The sequence below is a fragment of the Neoarius graeffei genome, chromosome 27 (assembly GCF_027579695.1).
Source record: "Neoarius graeffei isolate fNeoGra1 chromosome 27, fNeoGra1.pri, whole genome shotgun sequence".
Taxonomy (NCBI): domain Eukaryota; kingdom Metazoa; phylum Chordata; class Actinopteri; order Siluriformes; family Ariidae; genus Neoarius; species Neoarius graeffei.
The window spans coordinates 33,738,837-33,764,530 of record NC_083595.1 but is presented as its reverse complement, the minus strand read 5'-3'; the positions used below and the strand labels follow the sequence as shown (position 1 = coordinate 33,764,530).

The following is a 25,694-nucleotide window of genomic DNA, read 5'->3' as shown; positions in this document are numbered from 1 at the left end:
TTACATATCTGTGAGTGGCAAAAGTATGTGAACCTCTAGGATTAGCAGTTAATTTGAAGGTGAAATTAGAGTCAGGTGTTTTCAATCAATGGGATGACAATCAGGTGTGAGTGGGCACCCTGTTTTATTTAAAGAACAGGGATCTATCAAAGTCTGATCTTCAGAACACGTTTGTGGAATTGTATCATGGCACGAACAAAGGAGATTTCTGAGGACCTCAGAAAAAGCGTTGTTGATGCTCATCAGACTAGAAAAGGTTACAAAACCATCTCTAAAGAATTTGGACTCCACCAATCCACAGTCAAAAAGATTGTGTACAAATGGAGGAAATTCAAGACCACTGTTACCCTCCCCAGGAGTAGTCGACCAACAAAGATCACTCCAAGAGCAAGGCGTGTAATAGTCAGCAAGGTCACAAAGGACCCCAGGGTAACTTCTAAGCAACTGAAGGCCTCTCTCACATTGGCTAATGTTAATGTTCATGAGTCCACCATCAGGAGAACACTGAACAACAATGGTGTGCATGGCAGGGTTGCAAGGAGAAAGCCACTGCTCTCCAAAAAGAACATTGCTGCTCGTCTGCAGTTTACTAAAGATCATGTGGACAAGCCAGAAGGCTATTGGAAAAATGTTTTGTGGACGGATGAGACCAAAATAGAAGTTTTCGGTTTAAATGAGAAGCGTTATGTTTGGAGAAAGGAAAACACTGCATTCCTGCAGAAGAACCTTATCCCATCTGTGAAACATGGTGGTAGTAGTATCATGGTTTGGGCCTGTTTTGCTGTATCTGGGCCAGGACAGCTTGCCATCATTGATGGAACAATGAATTCTGAATTATACCAGCAAATTCTAAAGGAAAATGTCAGGACATCTGTCCATGAACTGAATCTCAAGAGAAGGTGGGTCATGCAGCAAGACAACAACCCTAAGCACACAAGTCGCTCTACCAAAGAATGATTAAAGAAAAATAAAGTTCATGTTTTGGAATGGCCAAGTCAAAGTCCTGACCTTAATCCAATGGAAATGTTGTGGAAGGACCTGAAGCGAGCAGTTCATGTGAGGAAACCCACCAACATCCCAGAGTTGAAGCTGTTCTGTACGGAGGAATGGGCTAAAATTCCTCCAAGCCGGTGTGCAGGACTGATCAACAGTTACCGGAAACGTTTAGTTGCAGTTATTGCTGCACAAGGGGGTCACACCAGATACTGAAAGCAAAGGTTCGCATACTTTTGCCACTCACAGATATGTAATATTGGATCATTTTCCTCAATAAATAAATGACCAAGTATAATATTTTTGTCTCATTTGTTTAACTGGGTTCTCTTTATCTACTTTTAGGATTTGTGTGAAAATCTGATGATGTTTTAGGTCATATTTATGCAGAAATATAGAAAATTCTAAAGGGTTCACAAACTTTCAAGCACCACTGTATGTACAGTATATCAACCAATCGAGTTGCAGGATTTTAATCTCTGCTTATCCCAAAAGTGAAAAAGAAGAACGTTGCATTTAAATATTTTTGACATGTTTCACTAGACTGACTATTTAAACCACTGTGTTTGTTAAACTACTTTTTACCCAGCATGATCTCTGATACACTCTGCAAGATGAGAAAATAAATCAAAACATTTGCACACTGTTATGGTGAAATATATTCAGGGTTTCAGAAAGCAGAGGTGTCAAAGTATGTACGCTGTGACATCCAGCAGATAATGACACAATGGGGAAATAGCTCATGCAGAAAAGGCTGTGTAACCAGAAGGTTGTGAATTCAAACCACATGACTACTAGACAGGGTTTGTTGAGTAAAAACTATTAAACTTTAAAATGTTTTTAGGGCTCCTCATGGCTACATCTCATGGCTACAGAGTGCTATTATTTCTGATCAGTCAGATGCGGTCTGTTAAGACAAATCTATTAGATATTCCTAGCGGGGGGGAAAAAGAAAAAAAAAAGGACAGGGACATTTCAAAGAGCCGGTATTAGGATAAGCTCATAAACCCTCACATCTTCTTGCATGAAAGACAGAAAAAGAAAGATAGATAGATAGATAGATAGATAGATAGATAGATAGATAGATAGATAGATAGATAGAGAGAGAGAGAGTCTGGCTCAGACTGGAAATAAGATGAACACAGTGAAGCTTCATACTAGGAGAGAGAGAGAGAGAGAGAGAGAGAGAGTGTGTGTGTGTGTGTGTGTGTGTGTGTGTGTGTGTGTGTGTGTGTGTGTGTGTGTGTGTGTGTGAGATCCTTCTAAGACTGTGTACAAAATGTGATCAGTCCCATCACCCATTGAGAGTCAAGAGTGCATCAGATATAAAGAAATAAAGTAAAATCCTGGAATAAAACTTTGGTATTGAACACAAATATAATTTATTTCCTGTGTATTAGACTGAGACAGAAGATACATATTCGGCAAACAGGCTGTTACCTAAAATAAAAATTTAAAAATAAACTAGATAGAACTCGACGCCAACGGCGTCAATGGGGATGCCTCCGCCTGGTAGACTACACGCCTTATTAAGTTGTGATTTGGGGATGGACATTTTACCTCACAGTAATCTTGACCTGTGACCTTTTAACCTCAAAATCTAATCAGTTTATCTTTGTCCCCAAATGCACAAATGGTGAAAGTTTGGTGAAATTACTTGTATTAGCCTTGGAGATACTGTGTTCACAAGGTTTTGGGACAGACATTTGACCTCACAGTGACCTTGACCTGTGACCTTTTGATCTCAAAATCTAATCAGTTCATGTTTGTCCCAAAGCGCACAAATGGTGAAAGTTTGGTGAAATTCCTTTCATTCGCCTTGGAGATATTGTGTTCACAAGGTTTTCGGACGGACATTTGACCTCACAGTGACCTTGACCTGTGACCTTTTAACCTCAAAATCTAATCAGTTTATCTTTGTCCCCAAATGCACAAATGGTGAAAGTTTGGTGAAATTCCTTTCATTTTCTTTGAGATATCGCGTTCACAAGGTTTCGGGACGGACGCACGCACGGACAGACGGACAACCCGAAAACATAATGCCTCCTGCACCTAAAGGTGGTGGAGGCATAAAAAAAAAAAAAAAATCAAGCTTTTAAGGTAAGCTACTGATGACAAAAAAAAAAAGAATCCCAATCTTTTTGATTTAATTATGTTGTGGAAAGGAATTTCCTATCTTACAGAACTCTACATTAAGCTGCTAATTTATTAAGTACACCAACCTTTTAGCCGTTCACGATTTTTTTCATGTATATCCATCACATATGTCACTTTGTATGTAGACATTGTTTCCAGTTTCATCCCTCAGATCCTTCACCCACAGGCTCCAAAGTAATAAATCTAATAACTTTTGTAAATACAGAGTAATTAAAATTACAGTCTGAGTGAGTTTCTACAATTCTATGAATAAGCTCTTTTTGTGCACGCTGAACATCTTCAGGGTTCTCCAGAAAACCTGATATAGCTGACTAAAAAAAGTAGTAGGCGGGTCTGGAATTTGTGATGGCAAAGTCGCTGTGGCGTGCCCGAGGCATGCTAATGCTAGGAGGGTCTGGGGTCATGCCCGCCTAGAAAATTTTGAAATTTACATGCCTTCTGGTGCATTCTCAGCTAATAAATTACTGACCATTTCCTTGTAAAATACTTGCAAAATCTGTATGAAATTTCCCTCCAGATGTGTGTGTGCTTGGCTTTCTCAGTTCCCCTCTGTAGTACGCTGCCTGGCTCTGTAACATAACTACATATGCTGTCTATGGCGTTCTCTCCGGCAGATCGCCACCTTGTCGTGGTTGGAGAGCTTGTGTGCCTCTATGACCCCTAAGGTTATGCTGGCTGGAGCTTAGTCTCCTGGTAGGGTCACCCAAGCCAGACAGGTCAAAGGGTTGAGGACGCAGTCCACTGGTCCTCCAGGTTAGGGGGTTGGGTACAGGGCTAACAACACTCAGTGCGTTTACATGCACATCCAAATCGAGCTGCTGTTGGTAATCGAGCAAAGGGTCCCAGCAGGGGTGCCAGAGAAATCCAATCCTACATGCACACAAGGAAATCAAGCTATTGTGTGAGGTACATTGTGCACCCGAGCCACAGGTGGCGCTACACGCCCCATCGTGTTGGTACACTTCCGGTTGTCGTCATGAAGAAGAGCTATTCAAGAGTGTAAACAAAGTTATCAGTTCCGTGTTCTCCATTGCGCGTTTTTCTCCCGTCCATGAATTTTAATATATTCAACTCCTTAAGCTGAATGAGCATGAACTCTGTCTCCTCATTGCTCCAGAAGTGCACGTTTCTGCTTGCCATTTTCTCTTCTTCATTTGTTCCTCCTGACCTCTTCTGCTGCTCGCTACTACTGTTGTCATGCCGACCGAGGCTGTCGTGTTTCCCGCTTGTGGTCTCGTCACTCGTCATTTCCGGAAGGGGCAGTGCTGAAGTAAGTAGCTCGACTACGTAGCTCGATAGGGTTCACATGCACCAAGTAGCTCGGCAAAAATCGCATAATCTAGGTCGTGTAGCTCGATTACGAGAAATCAAGTTCGGTTCAATTTCAGCCTAGCTAAGGTGTTTCCATGCCATTTAGAACTTCGATTTCAGTCGAGCAACGGCAGAAATTCGATTTTCTCTATGTGCATGTAAACGCACTGACTGTCTCGTAAAAAAAAAAAAAGGTGTTATGGAAACAGCAACAAAGGAAAAAGACTGCAAACGTGTGTGCCAGGCTCCCAGAGACATCGCAAGATGTTCGTATGAACTTGGGGCACAGTACAGAAATTGTCCCAGGACAGACAGAAGTGGTCATCCTTTGTCGCTGCCCCACATGCCAGCAGGCATAATAGGCAGTAAAGAAGAAGAATATGCTATGGCATGGTCATGTGGTCCAGCTCAGCCAATCAGAGTGCAAGAATTGCTCAACAAATATGGCGTCGCTTCCAGTCATGCTAGACCCGAATCGAAGACAATTTTGTGGTGGAATAATTGGATTTGCAGCAAATTATGGGCAGCGGAAATGATAGACATCACTTGAACATTGAAAGGCAAGTTTGTACTTTTGTCTGGGATTGAGAAGCCGGCGCAGACCGTCTGTGTAGGCAGAGAAACCCGCCGGTCACCGGCGCTTGTGGACATCTCTGACGCTTGTTTTTTTCTTGCTCTGTTTGTACGGTGCATGATGGTTACTGTGTCGTATAACCTGGCTCGCTGCATGGCAGCAAAAGTTCACGAAAGCTGAACCTTATGCAAATGACTATGGCTGTCATATTATATTTAACCAATCAAGAAAGGGCTTCCTGAAGATTTCTGAAGGAAGCATTTTAATTCACCGTAACTAAATTCAAGTCAACTACACAGAAATCAACGAGGAGCATAGAGAGGCTCTGCGATGGTATGTGGACAAAAATGTGCAAGTAGATACGTTCAACGAGACTCTAGAAAAAAGCTCAAAGTATGGTTTGAGGGCCCGTTTACACGAGGACGCTGTCGGGTAAAAACGACTAAATATTTTATCGGAAGTGCCTTTCGTCTACACGGGGACGGCGTTTCCGAGGCTGAAAAACGGAAAAAATTGAAAACGCCTTCCAGAGTGGATAAGTTAAAAACAGCCCCCGTTGCATATCCGTCTAAACTACCCAATACGCGAAACTCTGCTCGGATCTGCTCACGTCGGGTACGCGTTTACGTCATACATATGTCATATACTGTACATGCCAGCCCGGGAAGTAAGAAAGTAAGTAAAAAAGTAAGAGCATGTCTGATTACATCGATCCAACGGACCTTCAAGCTGCTCTGGCAGCTTTAATAAACGTCCAGGAGTCCTTCGAACATCTATACCGAATCTGCACATATACCGTTAATGAACAGAGGCGGGTATAGTATGCTCTTACTTTTTACTTACTTTCTTACTTACCATAGCCAGAGTAGTCAAAGTTTTCGCGGCGCAGATGTGCAGATCAGACAAGACGGAAGACGTTGCGCATGCGTGCAGACATAGCGGAGGTCTTTCACAGCACCACCTAGCCGCCTGGCATGCACATCCAATTGAATTCCACACATTAATGCGTCACCGTATAGACGCAGATTTCCTCCTTGAAAACGGTCGTGTAGACGCGGAAAAAAGTGAGAACGAAAACGGACTTTTGCGTTTTTGTTTCAGACCGTCCCCGTGTAAAGTGGGCCTGAGAGAGAATATATTCACTGACTGGAGCACAATATGGAGCACTTTTCCTGCTTCACCCCTAAGAAATAATATCTGGCCAGTGGTGGACCTATGGTGGAACCTTTCCATTACCGGCTACTGTAGAGCCACAAAGTACACCTGGATGCCATTTTGTAAAGTCGAGTTTTATTTATTATTATCAGAAAAGAAGGTTTCTCCCAGGTCGAGGTAGATTGACTTTTTAATACTTTAGTTTTACCTAATTTTTGTGTCTGGACGCTCTGTTTATGGTGCTTCTGACTCAGATCTGACACAAATTCAGAATTTTTGTGTCTACTACCTCATATAGAGGCACTAGCCACTATGTCATCGTGCTGTAAGAGTGTAACAGTCGCGCACTGCGCATGCACATACATGTGTTCCTATTAAAATGGCCGGTGAGTGTATACAATTCGGTTCACCGTTCGAAATAAATGGACTAGACTAAAGAAATCACTTTCAGACATGTTTATGCTTATTACAGAGGGAAAGTGCATTCCTATTTTAAAATATACTCCAGGTCGTCCCCCTTTCCTCGCCTTCTTCGGCCAGTGGTCCCATGTGTGATGTCGATGTGACGCACTTCCGAGTTGTTACAGGAAGTTGTCGAAAAAAGTATTGAGACCACTGAGCTCTAGCACCGGGCCATTTCCAGGAAATAAGAGTTTCGGTCGTGGCAACAGCGTGTGTATGTCAGCCTCGGTTCGGAGGTTTCAGTTTCGAAAACTATAAGAGGTAAGAGTCGAATAATATAAAGTACAGACACTTGGTATATTTTACTTCTGTGATCTTTAAATTGGATTACGCTTCATTTTTATGGCTACTGCCTCATAGAGTAAATATATACGCTGTATTTACTGTATGGACATGGGATCAGAAAACAATTTTATTTATAAGCAGTAGCCACATGGACCAATAGGGTACCTATTTTTTAGATAGATGTTATAAAAGGAAATATAACTCGAATAAAGTAAATATTCATAATCTCTTAGAGAAAGCAGATATATTTTTAAGAAATATAATTTAGACCCATCCCAGCTGTTATACGCTAGTTTACAGAAAAGGAATGAAAGATCATATAACCTAAGGAAAAGCAGTAGCCATCACCCTCAAATAAATTCCAATAGATTGAAGAATTCTTATGGAAATCGAGTCATTTTTAAGTATAAATTGTGAATAGGATATTTTTAGCATTTCTGTAGGGTTTTTTTTTTTTTGGTCTATATTTTAATGTTTTTAGTTGCTTAATGTCTGTAACTGCAAAGGATGGGTGGCACGGTGGTGTAGTGGATAACACTGTTGCCTCACAGCAAGAAGGTTCTGGGTTCAAGCCCAGCAGCCGACGGGGACCTTTCTGTGTGGAGTTTGCATGTTGTCTGCGTGAGTTTCCTCTGGGTGCTCTGGTTTTCCCCCACGGTCCAAAGACGAGCAGGTTAGATTAGCATGGGGTGGCCTTGGGCTGAAGTGCCCTTGAGCAAGGCACTGAACCCACAACTGCTCACCGGGTGTTGTAGCATAGCTGCCCACTGCTCTGGATATACACTACCATTCAAAAGTTTGGGGTCACTTTGAAATGTCCTTATTTTTGAAAGAAAAGCACTGTTCTTTTCAATGAAGATCACTTTAAACCAATCAGAAATCCACTCTATACATTGCTAATGTGGTAAATGACTATTCTAGCTGCAAATGTCTGGTTTTTGGTGCAATATCTCCATAGGTGTATAGAGGCCCATTTCCAGCAACTCTCACTCCAGTGTTCTAATGGTACAATGTGTTTGCTCATTGCCTCAGAAGGCTAATGGATGATTAGAAAACCCTTGTACAATCATGTTAGCACAGCTGAAAACAGTTGAGCTCTTTAGAGAAGCTATAAAACTGGCCTTCCTTTGAGCAGATTGAGTTTCTGGAGCATCACATTTGTGGGGTCGATTAAACGCTCAAAATGGCCAGAAAAATGTCTTGACTATATTTTCTATTCATTTTACAACTTATGGTGGTAAATAAAAGTGTGACTTTTCATGGAAAACACAAAATTGTCTGGGTGACCCCAAACTTTTGAACGGTAGTGTATATGTGTGTGTTCACTGCTTCAGATAAGTTAAATGCAGAGGAAGAATTTCACTGTGCTTGAGTGTACATGTGACAAATAAAGGCTTCTTCTTAACATATGTGTCTTGACCTTAAGAAATTTAGATTACAAGATTATTGGTAAAATTCTGCTAAAAGCAAACTGTTTTCAAAAGCAGGCCCCTCCCTCCAGTGTTCCCTGCAAAGCTACACTCCCAAAAAACATGCCTAGCCTTGAATGCCTGAGTCCAAGACGAGGGTTTCTCAGTTTCTCAGGCAACATGGCGGACAGATACACATTTGCTCTGATTGGTTGGACGTTGGTGGTCTACCAACGTCCAACCATTTGTTGTTTTCTGTCATTTACAGAACCTGGAGTACCACTAAGAACAGAGAACCAAAACAGGACTTTGCCAGTCTTACCTGACCTGACCTGACAAAAATACCTTTAACACTACCTATCTTTAAATTGTGACTATGATTTAGCAGACACTGTCTACGGAAATTGGACTAACCGTGAGTCTTTTGGCCGCGTCCACTTCGATCATTCCCCTCAGCAGGTTCTGGCAGTCAGGAGGGATAAAGTGAGGCATATGAAACACTCCCAGCTTCACCTTCTCCAGCAGATTCCTCAGGTTGTCGTCATCGAATGGCAGAGCACCCTGATATACACACACAACATTGCAAAGGATGAAAGAAAACCACATGCATTCTAATAAAGTACCTGCTGCAAAACATGCACTGTACACAAAGGAAAGTGTGTGAATAATAGCAGAAGTGACAGAGACATATTTATCAAAGCGCTCCATCAATAGAATCAGACCAGACCGGCAAATAGAGACTCACGGACAATTAGCTTCATTTCAGTCTGAGCTGACTTTATCTCTTTTATTTCAGCACAGCCCCTGACCCAACAGAGACTGCTGCTTTTGCCAAACGATGTGAATGACACAAAGATGTGACAGGCGCCAGGCCCGTGTAACAGATGATGTAATCAGACAAAAGCTAGCAGCCACTGTCACTAAAACAAAACGCAGATGTCGAAGGAAAAAAGCACAAAGCAATTCCTTTTCCAATGCAAACCCTTAGAGTAGCGCAGGGACACGTCGCAGAGAGGAGCTGCTTTTGTTCTGAAAGGAGACTGATTGTTTTGTGAGGTGAATGTAGGTATAATGGAAAAAACGCAAATACAGCAGCAGAGGAAGGAATCAATCAGGTTTGTAATAAAGGTGAACCACCTGCATTGGGTGCAAGGCAGCCTACGAGACACAAAGCCTCAAAAACATGTGATTATGTAGAGGTCTAAAGCCTTCTAAGATTAACAGAACAACAAAAAAAGATGGTGCACAGTTCAGATTGTAAGTCTAAAACTCATCTCATAGCTAACTAGAAGGGCAGTCAGAAGAGTGTATACCTCCGCCAAGCCACATATTCGAATTTGCATCAAAATCTAATCAACTGTTCCTCAGCCGGTGACCCACCTTTCCTTCTAATTTCATCAAAATCCATTCACTACTTTGTTGGAAATAGACAAACAAACCAGCAAACAAATGGAGGCAAAAACATAACCTCCTCCAACAAAATCGGCGGAGGTAATAAGAATACACTGTGTGCACAATTATTAGGCAAGTGAGTACTCTGACCCTACCATTATTTCTATGCATGTTTTCCAACCGCAAGCTAGATACACTTGAATGCTAATTGGATTTAAGCATTCTCAGGTGGTATTTATCTGTGTAATGAGGGAGGGTGTGACCTAAAGTCATTAATACCCTATATTAAGGTGTGCATAATTATTAGGCAGCTTCTTTATCTCAGGCAAAATGGGCCAAAAAAGATTTAACAGACACTGAAAAGACAAAAATTGTAAAATGCCTATCAGAGGGATGCAGCACTCTTGAAATAGCTAAGCTATAGAAATGTGAGCACAAAACAATCAAACGTTTTGTTGCAAATAGTCAACAGGGTCGCAAAAAATGTGTGGAGAAGAAAAGACACAAATTAACCGCAAAAGACTTGAGAAGGATTAAACATGAAGCTACCAGGAACCCATTATCCTCCAGTGCCACAATATTCTAGAACTGCAACCGACCTGGAGTGTCCAGAAGGACAAGGTGTTCGGTGCTCAGAGACATGGCCAAGGTAAGGAAGGCTGAAACACGACCACCACTAAACAAGACTCACAAGTTGAAATGTCAAGATTGGGCCAAGAAATATCTGAAGACAGATTTTCCAAAGGTTTTATGGACGGATGAAATGAGAGTGACTCTGGATAGACCAGATGGATGGGCCCATAGCTGGATAACTAATGGACACAGGGCACTTTGACTCAGACACCAGCAAGGTGGTGGAGGAGTAATGGCATGGGCTGCTATTATTAAGGATGAGCTAGTTTGACCATTTCAGGTTGAAGATGGACTTAACATCAACTTCCAAACCTACTGCCAGTTTCTAAAAGATACATTCTTCAAGCAGTGGTATGGGAAGAAGTCTGCATCATTCAAGAAGGCCATGATTGTTATGCAGAACAATGCACCATCACATGCACCCAAGTACTCCACTGCTTGGCGAGCCCACAAAGGCCTTAAAGATGACTAATGGCCCTTTTCCACTACCCTTTTTCAGCTCGCTTCAGCTCACTTCAGCCCGACACGGCTCGCGTTTCGACTACCAAAAACCAGCACGACTCGGCTCGCTTCAGCCCTGCTTAGCCCCTAAAACTCGCACCGTTTTGGAGTGGGGCTGAAGCGAGCCAAACCGTGCCGAGTGAGGCTGGGGGCGTGAGCAGACACTCCCCTGTGCACTGATTGGTGAGGAGGAATGTCCTCACATGCCCACACACGCCCCGCGAGCGCGCTGGGATCTGTAAACACTGCAAACCCGGAAGGAGAAGAATTACGAATTACGAGAATTTCTGAAGCCTTATGCGCCTCGCCTCATCTATACGCTCTTGCCAGTATCTGTCCGCGTTGTCGGTGACAACAAGCCACAGCACCAAGACCAGCAACACTAACGACTCCATGTTTATTGTTTACTATTCGGGTCGTGAGACTACCGCTTAAAAGCTCACTGATGTCACTGTTTGTGCTGCTTAACGACATCACGTGACGTCCACCCACTTTCGCTAACTCCACCCAATGTGTCCACCCACTTCCAGCCAGCACGGTTCAGCGCGGTTGTAGTCGAAATGCAACTCCAACAGCCCCGCTCAGCTCGACTCAGCTCGACTCAGCACGGCACGGCTCAGCCGCGTTTGTAGTGGAAAAGCGGCAAAAGTAATGACATGGCCCCCTTCCTCACCTGACTTAAACCCTATTGAGTACTTGTGGCCCCTTCTTAAGCATGAGATTTACAGCGAGGGAAGACAATACACCACTTTGAATAGCATTTGGGAGGCCATGGTTGCTCCTGCACAAAAAGTTGATCGTCAACAAATCAAAAAACTAACAGACTGGATGGAAGGCTCATGGCAGTTATTGAAAAGAAGGGTGGCTATATTGGTCACTGAATATTTTTGAAATGCTAGAAGTGTTTATTTGTTAATTCTGAGTTGTTTATTTGTTACACTGAAAATTAAAATAAACAAGTGAGATGGGAAACTTTAAGCTTTTCATTTAGTTGCATAATAATTCTGCACACTAAATGTTGCCTAATAATTCTGCACACTTGTATATTCCCCTGAGAAGGCCTAAACTCCCCTTTCGTTTGTTAATCATTCTGGTTTTAGGTTTATTAACAATTTGGATTGACTGAGAGCACTGTATTTGTTCAACGATAAAATTAATCATCAGGAATACAACTTGCCTAATAATTGTGCACACAGTGTATTGCATGGTTTTCATTGTAATTATTTTCAATGTTGTATCTGTAAGGAGTTAAACACAACGGGGTGTTCTCTTACAGGAAAATAATCCACATGGGGTGATGAGATATGGCCTGACATGAAGTTGAGCAGATTACTTTCTTATAAACGCTGTTTCACAATCAGAGTTGTCTTTTTGAATAACGCCAACTAACTCCTGCAACTAGGTCCAGTATATTTATTTATTCTATTTGCATTCACTGGATATGAGCAGTCGCGCGCTCTGATTGGCTACTCTACTATTAGGCTGTCAGCTCATATACCGTGAGTAGAGAAAAACGAAATGGCGGTGCGTGTTGTTGAACCAACCGTGGATGAAGTGCAAACTCTACTCGAAAACAAAACCCCAAAAATTGTTATCAAGTATTTAAAAGAAACACAAATAGGTAAAAGAATACAGTCCCCCCCCCCACACACATTTCCTGTTCCACACTCCAGCCCAGTCGGTGGCGGTAATGCACCTTTAAGGTGGTTTTCCAACCGCCAAAAAAACACTAAAGAAGAAGAAGAAAAACCCAAAAAACAAACCAAAAAAGCAACAAAATATAGAATAAAAGTATATTTGATGGTAAGAACGTATCTTTTTTTATTTTTCAAGAATTATAATGATAGCATTTTTCACAAATTACTACTGCCGGTTTGTTTAGATTCTAAGCGGAAATGATTTTGTCGGACGATTTGTTTAAAGTTATTATTTATCGAATTAGCAAAAAAATAAAAATGCTCTGTTTCTCAAAATCCAGTGAATGTGGATAGAATAAAAGAGTTATTCCACTCAAGCTTATCATACATGGCTTATAGCCGACTCAGTGCTACGAGCCTCATCGACTATCAGCTGATGTATGATTCGATTTCGTGGAATGTGTTTTATATAAGGTGGCATGGTGGTGTAGTGGTTAGCGCTGTTGCCTCACAGCAAGAAGGTCCGGGTTTGAGCCCCGTGGCCGGTAAGGGCCTTTCTGTGCGGAGTTTGCATGTTCTCCCCGTGTCCGCGTGGGTTTCCTCCGGGTGCTCCGGTTTCCTCCACAGTCCAAAGACAGGCAGGGCAGGGCGGGGCGGGTTAGGTTAACTGGTGACTCTAAATTGACCGTGAGTGTGAATGGTTGTCTGTGTCTATGTGTCAGCCCTGTGATGACCTGGCGACTTGTCCAGGGTGTACCCCGCCTTTCGCCCGTAGTCAGCTGGGATAGGCTCCAGCTTGCCTGCGACCCTGTAGGACAGGATAAAGCGGCTAGAGATAATGAGATGAGATGAGATGATATATATATGCTGGAGTTTCTCAGACTTTATTTTACAGGGACACACCAGCCCTACCTACAGCAGTAATGTCTCTTATATGTTTTTATAAATATGTCTGTAGGAGTCAAATGTGGGCTCAGTTTTGACCTTATAGTCATTTACATTAATTCTACTGTAATTATTACACTTGGATTTTACTGGTTAAATTCAGAATTGCATTTTTAGCACTAAGTAGGGTTTACTTTGGGACGTATACAGTACTTTCATTCAAAATAGAAAGATATTTAAGTGGAAGTTAAATCTTTTTGTAAACTAAGTGCCTCTGACAGGATCCTTTGTCTGTCAAAAATATCCTCTCCGGGAATCACTCACCATGTGACGAGGCTGTAAATGATTTTTGAAGAAAATATTTGTCTCTTTTGAAGCCGAATACTCTGTTGTTGCACAGTAAAAAAAAACAGGATTTGAAACAGATGTGAGACACATTTGCAGCAGAGCTTCACATGTGGTTGAAATGCGAGTCTGCCAAAAAGTGTCCTCTCCAGAAAACCACAAGGATCGTCACCACTTCAGTTGTTATTACAGTTCCCACCATGTACAAACATTACTGCACAGTGCTTGAACATTTGTACTTAAAATCACAGCAATTTCAACACTTTTTCACTTTATATCCCTTCCTCTTGTGGACTATAAGAAAGTGGGTCAATTTTAGAAATGCACTACATGCCGTCTTCTCACCGCATATAACGCGTCCACTATATGACCTGCAGCTCTGAAATTCTACACAGTTCATTTCCATCTCCAAAGGTAATTTTTGGCAGCAGAGGAACAAAAATTTGAGGTTTGATTTTTAGACTATTGTGGATCCTGATTGAGAAACAGTCCATAACACCAATAAGTGTTTTATTCTTCTTATACCAATAATTTCCCCAATGATTACAATTTTTAACATGGTATATTTAAGTGCTTTTTAACTATTTACAGCTATAATGTTGCAGAACGCCCATGAGTTATACCAAGTTGGTTCCTGATATCACTTACATTATAACACCTATAAACAGTCATTCCATGTCTCGCTTTTTTCTGTCTTGAAGTAAATTAGACAAAAAAAATGCAGCTTGTTATGCTACAAAGTCCTAAAGACTTTCACATGGCAGAAAACTTACTGACAGTTACAAAGCACTAACAGTGAAGACTCCTTCCATATTTTTTTTACATAAAAAAAATCTGTTTTTAATATACAGAAAGATTAACCATATCAATACATCTTCCTTTGTTAAATAACACATTTCTTCTCTTTAGTATTAGCTTTAGATTGTGTAGTGCGTCCACTTTACAAGTTTGTGTGTATGTGTCACTATAGAAACAATAACGATATGAGGCAAAGCGCATTGCAGTGATTTATGTTACAGATGGAACTACTGTCAGAGCTGCTGATGTAGAAAATAAATCCACACCTTCTGATTTGAGAATTCAGAAACTCCACGGTATAAAATGACTCAGTACTAATGCAGCGCTACGGTCCTTTTTTGTCGGACGTTAGACATAATGAGCAGAATTATGGTACGGATCATTCCAGTTTTATAGCATTTAGTAGATTTTACAGAGTAGGTTGGTTCATGTACCTTAAATCCAACAAACCAGGCATGTAATGATATATCGTGTGATGATAAATCCTGATACAAATTTGTGATGATTTGAATCAATGAATAAAAATTGAATCATGATTATGATCAGGCTGCATAATCTCTTAGTTTTTCCTAGCTGTAACTGTGTTGTTTGGAAACAGAGGGTGCAGTAATGTACAATAGGAGGTGCACATGTGACTTCACTATAGGTGGAAGTATCACAGCTCTAATGCCACAAAAAAAAGAAAAAAAAAACAGATCTAAAATGGCAAAGAGCTGTTGTGTGATTGCCTATACAAATAGATTTAACAAGAAATCAGTGCTATCTTTTTTACAGACTGCTGAAAGATAAAGAAAAGAGAAGTGAATGGAGGTAGTACAAATGTTCATAAAAGTTTATTAAGAAAAGGCCTGATTGTTATTATTTTTTTCATTTTTAATAAAAGCAATAATTTAGTTAGTAGGCCTTTATATTCTACTCCAACCTTGTCACAAATGTGCGTCTATAATTACAAATGTGCGTATATAATTGCTGTTGTTTATTAAGAAAATGAAACAAAATTTTTTTTTTATTTTAACAAAAGAAATATTTAAGTTGATTAAGAATAGAAAAATAAATGTTACATTTTTGGGCGGCATGGTGGTGTAGTGGTTAGCACTGTCGCCTCACAGTAAGAAGGCTCTGGGTTTGAATCCAGTGGCTGACGGGGGCCTTTCTGTGTGGAGTTTGCATGTTCTCCCCGTGTCTGCGTGGGTTTCTTCCGGGTGCAATTTCATGTCGGTTAGGCTAATTGGTGGCTCTAAATTGACCGTAGGTGTGAATGTGAGTGTGAATGGTTGTTTGTCTCTATGTGTCAGCCCTGAGATGACCTGGTGACTTGTCCAGGGTGTACCCCGCCTCTCGCCCATAGTCAGCTGGGATAGGCTCCAGCTTGCTCATGACCCTGAACAGGATAAGCGGTTACAGAGGATGGATGGGTATTAAATTTTTTTTCAAATTAAAGTTTTCATTTAATTTTATTCAAACATATCGAGGGAAAACCAAATCATGAACCCAGTATCGTGAATTGAATCGAGTTGTGGATTGGGTGAATCATTACATACGTACTAGAAAGCACAGATATTTGAAGCCAAGTAGAAAATTTCTTCCACTAAGCAAGAATATTGTAAGAATACTCTTCAGATTTACTACTGCCTTCTTGTCGGAGTTTAGTTTCTTTGCTCTTACCACCCCACCTCTTTTCCAAAGACAATGAAGCAGTGCCTGATCAGGGATCCATCAAGATTCTAAGTGCTGATTAAGAGCCAATTTTCCACCATTTTCAGAGCCAAAGCATTCCATACACATACAGTACCAGTCAAAAGTTTGTACACCCCTACTCATTTATAGGTTTTTCTGTATTTTGACTATTTTCTGCATTGTAGAACAACATTGAAGACATCAGACCTATGAAATATCACATGGAACATACTAGTGCATCTCAAAAAATTAGAATATTGTGAAAAAGTTCAATATTTTCCATCAGTTATTTAAGAAAGTGAAAATGTTATATATTATAGACTCATTACACATAAACTAAAATGTTTCAAGCATTTTTCTATTTTAATTTTAATCAGTATGGCATATAGTACAAAAACATTAAAAAAAAACATCTCAAAATATTAGAATATTTAATTGCGAGTTTGAGTAAAACAGTATGAACACAGTGTATCTCTTGGTCTAGTTCATTACACACAACCACAATCATGGGGAAGACTGCTGACTTGACTGTTGTCCAGAAGATGATCACTGATGCCCTCCACAAGGAGGGTAAGCCACAAAAGGTCACTGCTGAAAAGGGTGGCTGGAAAAGGTGCACAAGCAACAGGGATGGCCGCAGTCTTGAGAGGATTGTCAAGAAAAGTTGATTCAAGAACTTGGGAGAGCTTCACAAGGAGTGGACTGAGGCTGGTGTCAGTGTATCAAGACCCATCATGAACAGACATCTTCAAGAAAGGGGATACAACTTTTGCATTCCTAATATCAAGCTACTCCTGAGCCAGAGACAATGTCAGAAGTGTCTTATCTGGGCTAAGGAGAGAAAGAAATGGACTGTTGCTCAGTGGTCCAAAGTCCTCTTTTCAGATGAAAGTGCATTTTGCATTTAATTTGGAAATCACGGTTCTAGAGTCTGGAGGAAGAGTGGAGAGGCACAGAATCCAAGGTGTTTGAAGCCCAGTGTGAAGTTTCCACAGTCTGTGATGATTTGGGGTGCCATGTCATCTGCTGGTGTTGGTCCACTGTATTTTATCAAGTCCAAAGTCAACACAGCCATCTACCAGGAGATTTTAGAGCACTTCATGTTTCCATCTGCTGACGAGCTTTTTGGAGATGCTGATTTCCTTTTCCAGCAGGACTTAGCACCTACCCACAGTGCCAAAACTACTACCAAATGGTTTGCTGACCATGATATTACTGTGTTTGATTGGCCAGCCAACTTGCCTGACCTGAACCCCATAGAGAATCTATGGGGTATTGTCAAGAGGAAGATGAGAAACACCCGACCCAAAAATACAGATACGCTGAAGGCCACTATCAAAGCAACCTGGGCTTCAATAACACCTCAGCAGTGCCACAGACTGATCACCTCCATGCCACACTGCATTGATACAGTAATTCATGGTAAAGGAGCCCCAACCAAGTATTGAGTGTATAAATGAATATACTTTTCAGAAGTTGGACATTTCTGTATTGTAAATCCTTTTTTTGATTGATCTTAGGGAATATTCTAATAATTTGAGATACTGGATTTCTGGGGCGGCACGGTGGTGTAGTGGTTAGCACTGTCGCCTCACAGCAAGAAGGTCCTGGGTTCGAGCCCCGGGGTCGGCGAGGGCCTTTCTGTGTGGAGTTTGCATGTTCTCCCCGTGTCCGCGTGGGTTTGCTCCGGTTTCCCCCACAGTCCAAAGACATGCAGGTTAGGTTAACTGGTGACTCTAAATTGACCGTAGGTGTGAATGTGAGTGTGAATGGTTGTCTGTGTCAGCCCTGTGATGACCTGGCGACTTGTCCAGGGTGTACCCCGCCTTTCGCCCGTAGTGAGCTGGGATAGGCTCCAACTTGCCTGCGACCCTGTAGAAGGATAAAGCGGCTAGAGATAATGAGATGAGATGAGACTGGATTTCTGATTTTCATGAGCTATAAGCCATAATCATCAAAATTAAAACAAAAAAAGGCTTTAAATATTTCACTTTACATGTAATGAATATAGAATATTTGAAAGTTTACCTTTTTGAATTAAATTATGAAAAAAAGGAACTTTTTCATGGTATTCTAATTTTTTGAGATGCATTAGTATATGGACTTATGTGGTAAATTAAAAAAAAAATGTTAAAACAAAATACACGGGGTTCGAGCCCCGTGGCTGGCGAGGGCCTTTCTGTGTGGAGTTTGCATGTTCTCCCCTTGTCCGCGTGGGTTTCCTCCGGGTGCTCCGGTTTCCTCCACAGTCCAAAGACATGCAGGTTAGGTTAACTGGTGACTCTAAATTGACCGTAGGTGTGAATGTGAGTGTGAATGGTTGTCTGTGTCTATGTGTCAGCCCTGTGATGACCTGGCGACTTGTCCAGGGTGTACCCCGCCTCTCGCCCGTAGTCAGCTGGGATAGGCTCCAGCTTGCCTGCGACCCTGTAGAACAGGATAAAGCGGCTAAAGATAATGAGATGAGATGAGCCCTATTCAGCAACTGTAATAATCCATATTATGTCAAGAAACCGCTCAACTTACTAACGAGAAACGACATCCATCATTACTTGAAGCCATGAAGTGTTTTTAATTAATAAGAATAAAGAATACCATTGAATTAGAAAGTGTGTACAAACTTTTGGCTGGTACTGCACATGTTAATGGACTACATATCCTCGGTTCACACCCCATTTCAAAGATTATGTTGGCTTTTTTTTTAATTTTTATTAAAATACAATGATGCACCCTATTTTCAAAACTCATTCACACACACACACACTACCTACACTAGAATGTTTGAATGCTAGGGCAAGATGGGGAGCTTTTATGAACTGATAATACAATTTGATTAACTTGTATCCTTATCCTGACTGGCTGGATCATGATGGCCCACATCATTTCCTTTTCCTGTCATTTAATTCATTTTTCAGTAAGTACTTTATCATTCAATATTTATGTGGATCTGGAGCCGATCCCAGGGACACTGGACGCAAGGTGGGAATACACCCTTGACGAAACCAACACCAGTCTGTTTCAACACAAACATTCTCACACTCATTTATATTTAGGGGCAATTTAGAGTCATTAATAGCCTAGTAAACTAGACCCACCCGCCTAGCGGCCAAAAATATTTTTGCCTAGCAAGTGGGTCTAGCCTCGCACCATATAAACAAAAACACCCCGGGCATCAAATCGTGCCCGCCAATCACAACACAAGGTTTTTGTTTGGATTCTTTGGGCGGGCTTTTGCAGGAGTGACGACAAAGCTGTGCGACGCTGGAGAAAGCACAGCAGGAAAGATGGCTACGGGCTAGTGAACAGCGCGCGTTTGACTCCGCTTTGGAATCAGTTTTAGAAGAATTAGATTTGGAGTTTTCGTTGAAACATGAGCAGGAAGAGGCTCTCCGCTCATTCCTTTTCAAGAAGGACGTTTTCGCTGTTTTGCCGACCGGCTATGGCAAAAGTCTGATCTACCAGCTGGCTCCGCTCGTAGCCAAAAGGATGGGGCTAGTTTGTGCAGTACGAAGAATTAATAAACAGCTTTGAAACATTACTTTTTGATTGTTTCTTATTTTCCCGTTATTTTAAATTTAAGGGAAATTATTTCACCAAACACCACTAAATAAAAACTCTCAAAAACAGTTTAAGCAAACCCTTGAAAAACACTTGGAAAAAAAATGTGTATGTGGTACAGACTCCAAACTTGTGGTCATTATCTCCAAACTTCTTAATATCTAGAACCTGTTTATTAATTAATACGCATTTTGAAAAATTATTTATTTCAAGGTCTCCCCCACTGCTTTCTGTCGCTCTGACTACGTCACAGTCACTGTTGCGCTGATTGGTCAGAGCGTTGGCCTATACGCACAGAGACAGTTTGAAAGACAGCGGTTTGTTCCTCCCACCCCCGTCGGAAATGTCTACGGATCGAGGCCAGACTAAATATTCACATTTAGTCTGGCTTGCCAGGCTAAATCATCAATCCACCTACCAGCATGTTAAAGTAACCCAAGCTCTGGTTTGAACCAGGAACCCTGGAGCTGTACTACCCGCTGCACCACGATGACACCCATGTGACAAAATATTAAAAAAGGTGTTTTGACTTAAAAATGACTCGACCCCCACATTGAACACCATATTTTCTTCCAACATATAAACAAAGAAAGTTGAGTTGCTTGAACTGTTATTATACACACAAAATGACCTGCCTCTAATCTTTAAAAGTTCTAGACCAACAGCCTAGTAGTGCCTGAGCTGAATAAATTTTCTCTTTTTGTACCAGAACAATGCAGAATGGTTCCAAATTAGACACTGTATCTGTAAAAAAAAAAAAAAAGAAAAAAGCACTATTTTCTTGGGCCATAAACACCCACATGAACAGAAGGAAATGGAAACATTCATTTATATGGATCATTAATTTAATCTGAGGGGATATCCTTATGCTGATCTTTGTTGCCTGCTGACATTTGAGAGTATCTTTCATTTTCTAATTAAGACTTTTTAACATGTGTAAGAAGTCTTTGAGATAACTTCAGAGATGTCAGGGAAGCGTGACAGGATGGTAAACGCCCACTTACCACTAAAAGTGCAAAGAGGATGACCCCACAGCTCCAAACATCTGCTTTCCTGCCATCATACTTCTCTCCCTGTAAGTCATGGGGGGGAGAGAGAGAGAGAGAGACAGAAAGAGAGAGGGAGAGAGAGAGAGGGAGAGAGCGAGAGAGGAAGAGAGACAGAAAGAGAGCGAGAGAGACAGAAAGAGAGAGAGAGACAGAGAGAGAGGGAGAGAGAGACAGCAAGCAAGAAAGGGGGAAGAGAGATGGGGAGAGAGAGAGAAAGGGAGAGAAAGGGAGGGAGAGACGGGGAGGGGGTGGAGAGAGAGGGGGAGACAGAGAGAGAGATGGAGAGAGAGAAAAAGAGAGAGAGACAGCGAGAGAGAGAGAGGGAGAGAGAGACAGAAAGAGAGCGACAGAGAGAGAGGGAGAGAGAGACAGCAAGAGAGGGGGTAAGAGAGATGGGGAGAGAGAGAGAAAGGGAGAGAGAGACGGGGAGGGGGTGGAGAGAGAGGGGGGAGACAGAGAGAGACAGCAAGCGAGAGAGGGGGAGAGAGACAGCAAGGGGGGAGAGAGAGGGGGGGAGACAGTAAGAGAGAGAGGGAGAGAGAGAGAGAGACAGTGAGAGAGGGGGTAAGAGAGATGGGGAGAGAGAGAGAAAGGGAGAGAGAAACGGGGAGGGGTGGAGAGAGAGGGGGAGACAGAGAGAGAGACAGCAAGCGAGAGAGGGGGAGAGAGACAGCAAGGGGGGAGAGAGAGAGAGGGGGGAGACAGTAAGAGAGGGAGAGAGAGAGACAGTGAGATAGAGAGACAAAGAGAGAGAGACAGAGGGTGGAGAAGGGGGAAAGAGAAGGGGAGAGGGAGAGAGAGAGACAGCAAGCGAGAGAGGGGGGAGAGAGGGGGGAGACAGCAAGAGAGAGAGAGAGACAGAGAGAGAGAGACAAAGAGAGAGAGGGAGAGAGAGACAGAGGGGAGAAGGGGAGAGAGAAGGGGAGAGGGAGAGAGAGAGACAGCAAGTGAGAGAGGGGGAGACAGCAAGATACAGAGAGAGAGGGAGAGAGAGACAACGAGAGAGAGAGACAAAGAGAGAGAGGGAGAGAGAGAGAGACGGGGAGAAGGGGGAGAGAGAAAAAGAAAGAGAGGTGGTTGGAGGACAGGCTGGTCAAAGAACTACATTAGAAGAGATGGCTTTGAGAGTACACTCACCCTAATCACCTCCGGGCAGGCATAGTGAGGAGATCTGAAAGAGAAAAGGATGGGTGAGTGAGAGACTACAGATGTGTGAGGCTGCATTTAGTTTAGCATTATTCAGCGCTTGTTTGCTGAAGGTCTGAGTGTGTAAAATGTATGCAAACATGATAACACCCATTAAAATGCGCAAGCTGAAATACCCACAGGGCCGACAAAGGATTGCATCTTTCTAAATGAGAAAGAAAGCATGCATTATCCTTTTTTGCATGTTTACTGTAATTAATATAAGATTTAAGGCATTTTCACCGAAAAGTATTCATTTCAACACTGTTACTATACGGTTGTTCCAATTATTATCCTTTTGTATATGATTAAACATTAAACGTGATGTCTTCATGATGTCTTGGGGGGGGGGGGGTCTAGGAGAGGGGTGCGTCACCTTGGTCAGGATGTAGAAGAGGGTGTGTGACCTAAAAAGTTTGGAAATCACTGGACTAAACCACTCAGGAATGGTGACAACCAGTGCAATTTTGTACGACTGAAAAGAAGGTGTATGTTTCTAGTTCAATCCACTCTGTTTTAATCATTAAAATAGTTTGTAATGATTATATCTACTCAGGACGTACTCAGGAAGTTTAATAAAAATGGTGATGATTAATAATGATAATCATTACAAGCCACTTTTTCCATGGAATAAAAACATGTAATCTGTTCCCTTCTAGTGGGTTTATTGATGGCATACAATATTGTTATCATATCGCTTATCCTCCATGTATTACACCACTCTACCCAATGGAGAATGAGCATGCAATATTGTTATAATACTGCACATTGTCAAGACAACACGACATCACACGCGAAGATCCAATGACAAAACTTTTTGTCCTTGCGCATGTGCACAATCATTTCTTTGTTGGCCGGGAGAGAGTGAAGACGGGGTTAATTCAGTGCTCGGTTTAAGCACTAAATAAATAAACTGAAACTAAAGACACGCTAAACACCCGAAAGGCTACCAAAACTTCATTAAATATTCTTCACACATATTTACAAGAGAAAAACATACCAACGGACATCGAAAAACTGGAAAAGAGACACATCGGAGATGTAAAACTTCTGTGCTAGTGACTATGACAGTTTGTACACAAACATGGCTGCGAGGTTTGCTTCATTAAAAGCCGAAGATTTAAAGAGAAAGACACGCTGAGCACCAGAAAGGCTACCAAAACTTCACTGGATATTCTTCAAGTATATTTACAAGAGAAAAACACACCAACGGACATCGAAAAACTGGAAAAGAGAGCAATAGTGGAAATATTGTCAAAGTTCTACTTGGAGGTGAGGAAAAGTGACAGAGACTTTTACAAGAGGACTTCACTCAGCAAAGCCCTTTTGTTTTGAACAACTGCAATGGAACAATTAACTACAACCAAAAGTAACTGAACTTTGTCAACATGGATCTCATCTCATCTCATTATCTCTAGCCGCTTTATCCTTCTACAGGGTCGCAGACAAGCTGGAGCCTATCCCAGCTGACTACGGGCAAAAGGCGGGGTACACCCTGGACAAGTCGCCAGGTCATCACAGGGCTGGCACATAGACACAGACAACCATTCACACTCACATCTACGGTCAATTTAGAGTCACCAGTTAACCTAACCCGCCCCGCCCTGCCTGTCTTTGGACTGTAGAGGAAACCGGAGCACCCGGAGGAAACCCACGCGGACACGGGGAGAACATGCAAACTCCACACAGAAAGGCCCTCGCCAGCCCCGGGGCTCGAACCCAGGACCTTCTTGCTGTGAGGCGACAGCGCTAACCACTACACCACCGTGCCGCCTGTCAACATGGATATAGCTTGTATATAAGTTGGGTTGTTGTTCAGACTTTTTGGACTTTTGTAACATTTTTATTGTTAGAACTTTGACTTTGTACAGTACATTGGATTGACAGAACATTGAATTACAGTCGATCAGAATCAGCATTCAATATTGGTAAGTTACCACCCTGTTCTTAACTTTTTGTAAAATCTATAATTGTTCCATCGAATGTGTATGTATAATAATAATAATAATAATAATATTGGCTGGCTTTTTTCATGGTATATCAGACATATTCCATTTAGCTAGCATGATATTGAACTCGTTCAATATCATGCAGGCTGAATGGAATATATCTGATATACCACTCAAAGCCAGCCTACCGTATATTATTTAAATAAAGCTTGTGAAAAAGTTTTCATTCACACATTCCAGAGAAACAGCATATACAGTACCAAAAAAAGTTTGGTTTAAGAAAAGATTCTTTATTTTTATTCATTAAAAGACACACAATATCTCAAGGGCGGCACGGTGGTGTAGTGGTTAGCGCTCTCGCCTCACAGCAAGAAGGTCCGGGTTCGAGCCCCGTAGCCGGCGAGGGCCTTTCTGTGTGGAGTTTGCATGTTCTCCCCGTGTCCATGTGGGTTTCCTCCGGGTGCTCCGGTTTCCCCCACAGTCCAAAGACATGCAGGTTAGGTTAACTGGTGACTCTAAATTGACCGTAGGTGTGAGTGTGAATGGTTGTCTGTGTCTCTGTGTCAGCCCTGTGATGACCTGGTGACTTGTCCAGGGTGTACCCCGCCTTTCGCCCGTAGTCAGCTGGGATAGGCTCCAGCTTGCCTGCGACCCTGTAGAACAGGATAAAGCGGCTAGAGATAATGAGATGAGATGAGACAATATCTCAAGGTCCCGCTGCCTTAGCAGGGTTGACTTAATAACCTCGGACCCCTCACATCCAGCCCATCACCTGTTTAATCTGTTGCCCTCAGGGAAGTGCTACAGGTCAATCAAATCCCACACCACCAGACTTTCTAACAGTTTCTTCCCCTGGGCCATACGTACCATAAACAATCACTTACACCTGACCCCCTCCCAAAAAAAAAAAGTTGTGTTTTTTATCTATTTTATTATTGTTTTATTTATTATATTATTTGTTTCTGTACACTGTTCTGGGTAGAGCTCCTACAATTTCATTGTGCCCCACTGTACAATGACATTAAAAATCTATTCTATTCATGTCTTAAAGTAACGATGGATGTCGTTTCTCTTTACTTAGTTGAGCAGTTCTTGACATAATATGGATTACAACAGTTGTGGAATAGGGCTATTTACTGTATTTTGATCCCTTCGGCATATAACGCGGGGGGATATAGCGATCGCTCTGTCTGTCTGCCTGTCTGTAAATATTTTAGTTTCTGGAGCATAACTTAAAAACTATTAGGAATTTTTTTTTTCATGGAACCTGACAGTTATGTTAAATGACTAGAGGAGTTGGGCTTTTTGACATTTTGGGATTTCTGTGATTTTTATTTTTTTTCCGTATTTCCATGGCAACCAATTCAACTTAGGAAAATTTGGAGTGGGGTTTCATGTGGGGGCTGGGGTGATGTGTCATCTCCTGATGACTCGTTATCATTATTTACTATTTACTGTTTGGTCTCAAACGCATTAAGAAGGGAAGAAATTGCACTAATTAACTTTTGGCGAGGCACTCCTGTTAATTGAAAAGTATCCCAGGTGACTACCTCATGAAGCTGGTTAAGATAATGCCAATAGTGTGCAAAGCACCATGAAGGTAAACGGTGGTAAACGGTGGCTACCCGGACAGCAAGAAGGTCTGGGTTCGAGCCCTGTGGCTGGCGAGGGCCTTTCTGTGCGGAGTTTGCATGTTGTCCGCGTGAGGTTCCTCCGGGTGCTCTAGTTTCCCCCACAGT

At 42.0% G+C, this 25,694-nt stretch overlaps 1 protein-coding gene across 1 annotated transcript in view; it reads right to left on the bottom strand.

Annotated features, from left to right (window-relative positions):
* Window positions 1-25,694, bottom strand: part of brsk2b (BR serine/threonine kinase 2b) — a 421,778-nt gene that overhangs the window by 72,176 nt on the left and 323,908 nt on the right. The window contains exons 6-8 of the mRNA XM_060911874.1: window positions 21,959-21,992; window positions 20,777-20,845; window positions 8,761-8,907 (exon numbers count right to left, since the gene is read on the bottom strand). Of these exons, the coding sequence (XP_060767857.1) occupies window positions 8,761-8,907; window positions 20,777-20,845; window positions 21,959-21,992 (250 nt within the window). The remainder of the gene's footprint in view (window positions 1-8,760; window positions 8,908-20,776; window positions 20,846-21,958; window positions 21,993-25,694) is intronic.